The 8,266-nt window shown below is 48.9% G+C and overlaps 1 protein-coding gene and 2 non-coding genes across 3 annotated transcripts in view; 2 read left to right on the forward strand and 1 right to left on the reverse strand.

The window, feature by feature from the left end:
• Window positions 1–3,881: 3,881 nt before the first annotated feature.
• Window positions 3,882–3,954, reverse strand: TRNAF-GAA. Its single transcript has one exon. It is a non-coding gene; the product is annotated as a tRNA-Phe (tRNA).
• Window positions 3,955–4,688: 734 nt separating this feature from the next.
• Window positions 4,689–4,762, forward strand: TRNAN-GUU. The gene has a single exon. It is a non-coding gene; the product is annotated as a tRNA-Asn (tRNA).
• Window positions 4,763–4,980: 218 nt separating this feature from the next.
• NDUFS7 (NADH:ubiquinone oxidoreductase core subunit S7) overlaps window positions 4,981–8,266 on the forward strand; it is a 4,441-nt gene continuing 1,155 nt past the window's right edge. Inside the window, exons 1-7 of the mRNA XM_019538288.1 lie at window positions 4,981–5,043; window positions 5,324–5,360; window positions 5,783–5,851; window positions 6,196–6,313; window positions 6,922–7,101; window positions 7,184–7,230; window positions 7,800–7,888. Of these exons, the coding sequence (XP_019393833.1) occupies window positions 5,028–5,043; window positions 5,324–5,360; window positions 5,783–5,851; window positions 6,196–6,313; window positions 6,922–7,101; window positions 7,184–7,230; window positions 7,800–7,888 (556 nt within the window). The 5' untranslated portion in view covers window positions 4,981–5,027. The remainder of the gene's footprint in view (window positions 5,044–5,323; window positions 5,361–5,782; window positions 5,852–6,195; window positions 6,314–6,921; window positions 7,102–7,183; window positions 7,231–7,799; window positions 7,889–8,266) is intronic.

The raw sequence follows: 8,266 nt of genomic DNA on the forward strand, positions 1-8,266 counted from the left end.
AACTTTTTTTTTAATATGTAAATACACTTCAGTGGATGTATTGAATCTTGAAGGTACTCTGTTGCCTTGAGCTGATTGTCAATCATTATTCTTAACTTCTGTGTAAAGGAGCTGGATGTAGTACTTGCTACAAGTGTGTAATGCCAAACTCCTTGTAAAACTTGGTTTATGATGACATGATATGTTCTTTGCATAGAGCCAGCTGATCAGTTTGCCTTCATCGCACTGTACTTGAAATGCACTTCAAAGCTGTCTAAAATGGAGGAATATGAAATGTTTTGCAAGACTTTTTGATCTAACTTCATAAATTTGTGTTTTGTTTTATCTGAATTATTCTATCCAAATATGAACAAAGGGCTGTCGGTCTCCAATTTAACTTTGCAGTGGTAACAGTATATTAAGAGTTACAGGATTATGTAGCTTGTGGTGACTTCAATGAATATAAAGTACCTGGCTTCTTGTTTTAACATCCTTCCAAAGAGTTGATGTCCTTGCTGTACTTGTATTTGTTGACAGGGAAATAAAAATGTCACCCAGTAAAGAAACCCAGGTTGCCAAAAGCTTTGTTTTTTTTGTTGGTAGGACAGCTGAAGCAGAGTCCAAAAGGAGTTCCAGTTTGTTAAGGCTTGTTTTTTAAAACGCAATTAGTTTCGCCTCTCACTTAAAGTTGGAATTCATAACATGAATCTCATTAGCATACTGTGAGTTAATGGAACTGCAGTTTCTAGGCACATATCTGGTCTTCGCAATATATCTAACATAATTGACTGTATCAGATGTACATGTTTCTGGGACTGTCAGCATTTTGAAACTGCTCCTATCATGGCATCATAAATTCAGCAGCGCGTTGCCAAAGAGATTGCTGTTGTCTGGCAGGGCTGTGTTGAATCTGACAAGTATTCCACAAACAGACTTTGACAGTTTGGAACCAGAAGGGTTCAGCTACTTGTATTCTGTTGGCAGTGAAAATATCTGACCAGATCAGTTCAAACTGAGTTGAGTTTGTCTTTTATATGGGACTAAATGCTGAGTCTAATTATTCACATTGAACTTCTTGGGGGAAAATAGATTATAAAATGGCACATTTGCTATTGTATAATTCTAATTATGTATATAAGATGTGGTTAATCTGAATACCTTTTAAGAATTACACTAACTATGCTGCATTTTGGGTTTTTATATTTGTGATATAATGGTCTTTTAGTAGGCACATTAAGAACATGAATGTAATACAGGAATGCCTACATGTCACTTAAAACATCATCCCTTATTCAGAAGCCTTAGTGAGGGGAAAGTAGTAAGGGATAATGCAGTTTATAAATACTTGATCGTTGTGTCGGCTCTCTTTTAATGCCAAGCCAGTCACATAAGTGTACCTTCAGCTATGGAAATGCTTTGAAAGCTGCTTTAGCAGACAGTAAAGAGACTTTGTGGACCATGGGTTGTCTCCTTAGACAAGCTTCACGTTCATGAAAAACTAATCCCAGTGCAGCCCCTGCTCTCACAGGCATTGGCAATGCATGGTGCGGCTCTCTTGCATTTAAAAAAAGAAACAACCCTTTAAACAGCCATGTGATTTCATTTGCCTTTAACCCTGTAACACAATGTATGTGGACTTTTTGATCCTACCACAGTGTTTTATGGTACTTCTCAAAAATGCCTGCTGTCATTGAAATTCAGAGAGATCCCATGTTTTCCCCATGTTGTAATTAAAGAAGCATTGCTGCCAAAACCATTGTGCACTATTTATATGGCAGCTCAGCCTTCCCTTTTTTGTTTCTTTTTTTTTTTTTCTCCCCCCCTCTTCTAATCTCCTGTTAGTAGGATATTTCTCTTACAATGAGAAATGGTAATTGCACTTTAGGTAGAGAGATCACTAGATGACAGAGTAGAACATGTGGGAGCTTTTCATATTTTTGGCTTGTGCCTAAACGCATCTTAATCCTGAATGTGTTCAAACGTTAAGATCTTTAGTTTTATTAAGACGTAAAACAGTACCTAGAACTTAGGGCAAGATTGGCCTTAACTTATCAATAAAATAATACCCATATTCATATCTGACATCAACAGCCTTTGAACATACATATCAAAAAGCAGTTTGGTTCATAGACTCTTTTTTTTTAAATAATTATTATTGGCATAAGAATAATTTTTAAATGTAGAGAAGGTTTAGGGAACTTATGGATACATTTTAAAACTACATTATCTAATCATGCTAAGTTTTAATGCAAACTTAAAAATACATCCAAGCTGGCTAATGTAACAGTATTGACTTTGTATTACCATTATGTACAGTAGTTACCTTTTTAAATGCTATGGTACATACCTACAGTTTCTTGGATCTACTTAAGCCAATATGTATAAGGTATGAATTCTTCAAGGGTGCTCATTACCTCTACTCTTGTTTGAATACTTTTAAAATAAAATGGACTTGACTCATGGCTTTCAGTGTTCAAACCAAGACTTCCTTTCAACTGAATTTTGTATTGTGAGTGTTGGGTTGACTCTTTCGAGGGGGGGGGATGTCAAATGCTGTTTGCTCTGTGTGTGAGCAAATACGTTTTGTCTGGATAACTGGGTGAATGTGAGCAAACACTTCTGTTACAGTTTTTAATAAAGAGCAGCGCCATACCCGCATTCTCACTGAAGTAACTTGTTCGGAAGCACAAAGGCTTACTGTTGTATATTCAGCTACGAGCCAGAGTCGTGTGCTGTGCCATATCAGGGCCCTGCCCCATGTTGAAATTCAAGCTGGAGGGTCATTTTTACAATGGGCCAAGTACTTTTGCTCTGTGGATGGTCTAAACTTATTGTACAGTTGACCTATTAGTTGTGTAATGTATAACAGGGGCCTCAGACTTTCAGAAAGGCCTCAGCTGAACTTTGTACCACACCAACCAGGACTCTGCCTAAACCCAAAGGCTGCATTGAGTTACCTACAATTGGTTTTTAAACTGGCAAAAACTCTTGAGTGCTCTGTCTCCGATTTGCGCCTGATGGCTCACCCGGTACAAGTCCCTTGTTTTGAATAAATGCAATGCACAAAATTGCCTAGCCACATTTTGCTAAATTGTTGTAAGACTGCATCGTCCACCCAGTGACACTGAATATAGACCTAAAAAATCTGCCCCCAGGGCCACTCCTGCCTTCAGTCACACATGGGAGCAATCCTAGTCCTTCTAAAATGCCGAACGGCTCCAGGAGCGGCACAGGTAGATACCCCTGGTTACGGGTCCAGAGACCAAAGGGTTTTGGGAAGTCAATCTCTGGCTGTTGCATAAAACTCAACCGTCCTGCAGAGAAAGGAGAGTTTGGTGGGAAGGTATCACCAGTTGCCTGCGTGTGTCATGCTCAGAAATGCTGGCTCTTGTTCATAAGCAAGTGAACTAACTAGCCTGAAAAATGCAAAACTACGATGCTTGATTCAGAGAGGATACCTTTTATTAGACCACCTGAGAAATTGCAAAAAAAAGGATCTTTTTCTGCAAGCTTTTAGTCTAATGTGCCCTTCCTCAGACAATTAAAGATGGTAAAAAGTCCCTGTCAGTAGAAAATAAACTTCATTTGGTGCACAGAGGAAGCTGAAGATGGAAATCTGTCCCCCTGGGCCATGATATATATATATATATTTTTGTGATTTCTTAGTTGGTCTCTGACTATTGTGGCTGGACTCCATCTTCCAAGGTCCCTTCTAGCCTTGCATGAGTTCTAGCTTTTGCATTTCTTTTTGTCTTCTGACCCTCACAGCTACCAAATGCATCTCTAATGCACTCTTATTAAATGCTCTAAGGAGTGCACTAAAACGCCTAAATTCACGAGCGAGTAAGGTGCCAGGGACCTCGCTGGAATTTGCCCAAAAAGCAAACCTCTAGAAAAGCTTCTGCCGAAACCCGGGATCGAACCAGGGACCTTTAGATCTTCAGTCTAACGCTCTCCCAACTGAGCTATTTCGGCGGCTTGGGAGAGCGCCTACCCCCCTGCCCCCCTTCCTGTGCACTTGACTTTCGACGGGGTGATTCATAGAAGGGGAGGGGAGGGCAGACTCGGAGCCAGCGCTGCCCATTCGCGTGGAGAGCTGCACAGGGAGGGTAGCGGCCTTCCCTACTTGGAAGGAGACTTGCAGTAGGGACTACCATCCCAACAGGTCACCTGCAGAGGTGGGGGAGTCTCCATCCTTGGAGGTTTTGACAAAGCCCTGGCTGGGGTGATGTAACTGGGGCCGGATCTGCTTGGAGCAGAGGGTTGGACTGGCTGTGACCTGGAGTAGATGCTGGTCCTTTCCCTCACACTCATTTCCTATGACTGTAAGAGGCGTGCAACGTTTTGGCTACCTAGCAAACAGGTGCCTGGGCAGCGGTTAAACAGGAGAGAGGACATGCCAACGCCTCCGCCTCCGCCTCCGCCCCGGGGGCTGCTGAGATCCTGCAGCAGCGCAGGTGCGATGGACTCTTCTTAATGCTCAAAGCAATAGAAGGGGGTCCCTATAGTCCTGCTTTCCCCTCTTCCAGGAGGTCCCTATAGTCCTGCTTCCCCCTTGTCTGGGGGTCCCTACAGTCCTGCTTCCCCCTAGTTCGGGGGGTCCCTGTAGTCCTGCCCCCCGCCAGTCTCGCTCTTGTCCCGGGCATCTGGTGTCCCCTCCGCCCGGCCGGATCCGGCAGCAGCCGCAGGCTCCGCGGGGGCCCCCGCCGGTCTCTGTGGCGCAACCGGTTAGCGCGTTCGGCTGTTAACCGAAAGGTTGGTGGTTCGAGCCCACCCAGGGACGGCGAGAGGGAGGCGCTTCTTTTTCTTTTCCCCTCCTGTCTCCCTGGGAGGTGCTGCTCCCCTCCACCCCCGGCAAAGACGCCACGGGGCGCCCAACTGGCCGCCCCTCCGCGTGCAGGAGGAGGGGGGACCCCTCCGGCCCCGGAACTCCCGCGCCGCCGCCGCGTTCCCCGCCGCGGAGACGGCCCCAGCGGTGCACCGCGCGCGCCCGGACGGGTTAAGTGGGTGCACCGCGGCCAGAGGTGGCCTGAAGGGCTGCGGGCAACATGGCGGCGCTGGCGGGTGAGCGTAGAGGCGGGCTCGCTGCGGCCGGGGAGGAGGCCCTGCCCGCCTCGCCTCCACGGGAGCCCCCAGGCCTGCCTCCAGCCCGGGGGGGACTCCCTTGTGGCCTGGGGAAAGGGCCTCAGGGCCCGTAGCAGAGCCTGAGCCATCCCTCCCTTGTCGCCTGAGGAAGGGGCCTCGGGGTCTGAGCCATCCTTGGGGCTCCCTTATTGCCTGGGGTTGCCGGCGCTGGGATCCCGGTTATGTTGCAGCTAAGTTGTCCCCTGGTTTTCATTCGCAGCTCCCCGCGTGGCCCGGGCTGGGATATTTCTTCTGCGGTAAGTGGCTGCTGAGCTGCCCCAGAGAGGGGAGGAGATGGGCACGGTGGGTTAGTGCGGCCGAGTGTCTGCAGGCCCCTTCGTGCATGTGTCAAATGCAAGTGTTTGAGGAAAAATGCATTCCCCCTCCAGCACAGCCTCTGTGCTGGACGTGTTGGCACAGATTTAGCAGCAGACGTGAGGGAGACAGTGACAGTTTGTGGGGTTGGTTTTGTGGTAGGGTTGCAGAATTAGGGGGTGGGGAGCCTTGTTTCCGCTACTGATTTTGCTGCAAGCAGCCGGTCTGTTCCTCCTGTGTGCTCATCTGGACGGCGAGGGGGTTATGCCCCAGTGAAGCACTGAGATCCCGGACTGGCCAGGCCAGCGTAAGCACCGAGGTGTTGCTGCCACGCTGTGACTCTCGGCCGTGCTCATTTCAACAGACCCGGTGCCGTGACAGCTGCCCGCGCGCAGTCACTCCATCAGATGCCGGCGACTGATCACACTGACAGGTAACGCCAGTGCGTCAAGCCAAGCGTTGGCTGTCCCTCAGGTGGGAGATCCCAGATGAGACGGGAGAGGGCTGTTGTCTTCACTGCAGCTCTGTCTCCGCTGATGAGGGCAGCCCTGTTTCTCCTGCTTCCCTCTAATAGCAGTGTGAGATGCCCAGTCACTGGAAATCTATGAGATGTGCCAGCAAACAAAGATCCCCTGCCTGAGCAGCGGGGCTTTCCTTACAGATTTAGGTCATCCCTGCTGGGGTTTGCATGTCCCCAGGGCTGAGACTCCTCCACCAGTGATCCTGTTGCTGACTGTGTTGCACACTGACGATGCCATGACTGCTGTTTGTCACCAGCCCCACCCAGGTCCAGCCCAAGAGCTCAGCTGTCCTTCAGAAAAAGCCCTGGGTCCCAACCACCAGGGGAGAGTATGTTGTCGCCAAGCTCGATGACCTGATCAACTGGGGACGAAGGGTGAGTCGTTGGGAGCACCCTGGGCTCTGGAGCTAGTGATGACTGCCTCGAAGGAATGGCAACAGTGAGCTGATGAGCTGGAAAGGGCAGGCTTTCTAGCTACAGGCTGGCCTGGCTAGTCCATCTTATTGAGAGCATCCAGGAAATTCAGCCTGTTTCACTGCATGTAGTGCTGTTAAGATGACACCTCATTTGAAGCCCTGCCTAGTCAGGAGAGGAGTAATTCTTTGACTTGAGCAAAGACTTCTGTCTCCATCACCTGACGTCCTTGCGTAGTTTATTATGCGCCAGTGGCTGCCCTTCCACCCCAGAAGCGGCTGCATCTCCATAGCACTCCTTGAAGGTAGAATGTGAGGAAGTCCATGCCCAGCACCTGCTTTGTGTGCACATGCATCTACCTTGTATTAAGACCAGAAGCTTCTCAAGCCAGAGGCATTGCCTCTTGCTCATTCAGGTGTAGCACTGCAGGCAGAACGCACCATGTCAGCCTTTTATCTCCCCTTACAGTACTCCCTAAGTGGTTGCACTGTTGCTCCCATAGGTTTGATGCCGCGGACCCTTCCCCCACTGTGAGCATTGCTGACTCGCTTCATTCTCTTCTGTCCCAGAGCTCCTTGTGGCCAATGACCTTTGGCCTGGCCTGCTGTGCAGTGGAGATGATGCATGTAGCTGCTCCCCGTTACGACATGGACCGCTTTGGGGTGGTGTTTCGGGCCAGCCCTCGGCAAGCTGATGTCATGATTGTGGCTGGCACCCTGACAAACAAAATGGCTCCTGCTCTAAGGAAGGTGGGGGCTTTGTTGCCACTGTCAGGCACAGCTCTAGGTACCAGAAGTGAAGGGCAGTCACTCTGAAATCTTTCTCCTCCAGGTGTACGACCAGATGCCCGAGCCACGCTATGTGATCTCCATGGGAAGGTTAGTGCTGGAGCTCCCTTTCCTCAGGCTTCGCTAGGAGAAAAGCTGCCTGTCTTAAAGAGCCCATTGGTGGTTCCAGGGTTTTGCACTGCGCTCTGTCCTCAGGGTGAATGAAAATGGGGCTCAAATGTTCCTTCCCTGGGGAAGGAGGGGAGTCTATAATTGCAGACAGCAGAGATTCTTTCTGGAAGGGAAGGGGGAGCCTGTGCTCTGAAAGTGCCTGGTCAGTGTGACAAACAATGAAACTGCAAGCTATCTCCACCTGCTTCTGAGTGTCCTGGCTTGAGCAGCAGAGCTGCTTGGTTACTCACTTTGGCAAAGAAACTAGATGTAGTTGAAATCGGGGCTGTGTGTGTGTGCGCTTACTTGCCTGTGCATTCAGATCCGTGGTGGCAAGGTTGATCGCAGAGCTAAGCCATCTGTGACATGCTTATTGCTCCAGGCCATTTGGTTTTACCAGCTGCTTGGCTCTGTTCATCTTGGCCGCATGGGTAGAGTTTTGCCTAGCTGCCGGTTTGACGCCGGCCTGGCATTCTGCACCTGAATACTGAAACAATTGTCCCCTTCAGCTGTGCCAACGGCGGCGGTTACTACCATTACTCCTATTCTGTCGTGAGGGGTTGTGACCGCATCGTCCCAGTGGACATCTACGTTCCAGGTAACCATCTGTTCTCAGCTCTGCTGTTAGTGTGGGTCATGGCTCCAAAAGAGGTGGGCTGGAGCTGTTAATGTGTTTCTAACCTCTGTGCTGTCTGGAGCTAGTTCAGGCCCTTTCATTGCAATTGAAGCTGCATTGTTTAAGTTTAGAGACTGTGTTCTGTGTAAAGAACTGAAATGTGAGGCCCTTGTTTCACAGTTAGTAGGGGCAGAAGGTACCTGAGCAGATCATCAAGTCCAACCCCCTCTTTCCATGGCAGCAAAGAGTACTGGGGTCAAACAACCCTAGCAAGGTGTTCATCTAGCCTCATCTTAAAGACCCCCAGGGTAGGAGCCAGCACCACTTCTCTTGGAAGTTGGTTCCAGATCCTAGCTGCCC

Source organism: Crocodylus porosus, unplaced genomic scaffold, assembly GCF_001723895.1.
Source record: "Crocodylus porosus isolate Cpor-Errol unplaced genomic scaffold, CroPor_comp1, whole genome shotgun sequence".
Taxonomy (NCBI): Eukaryota; Metazoa; Chordata; order Crocodylia; family Crocodylidae; genus Crocodylus; species Crocodylus porosus.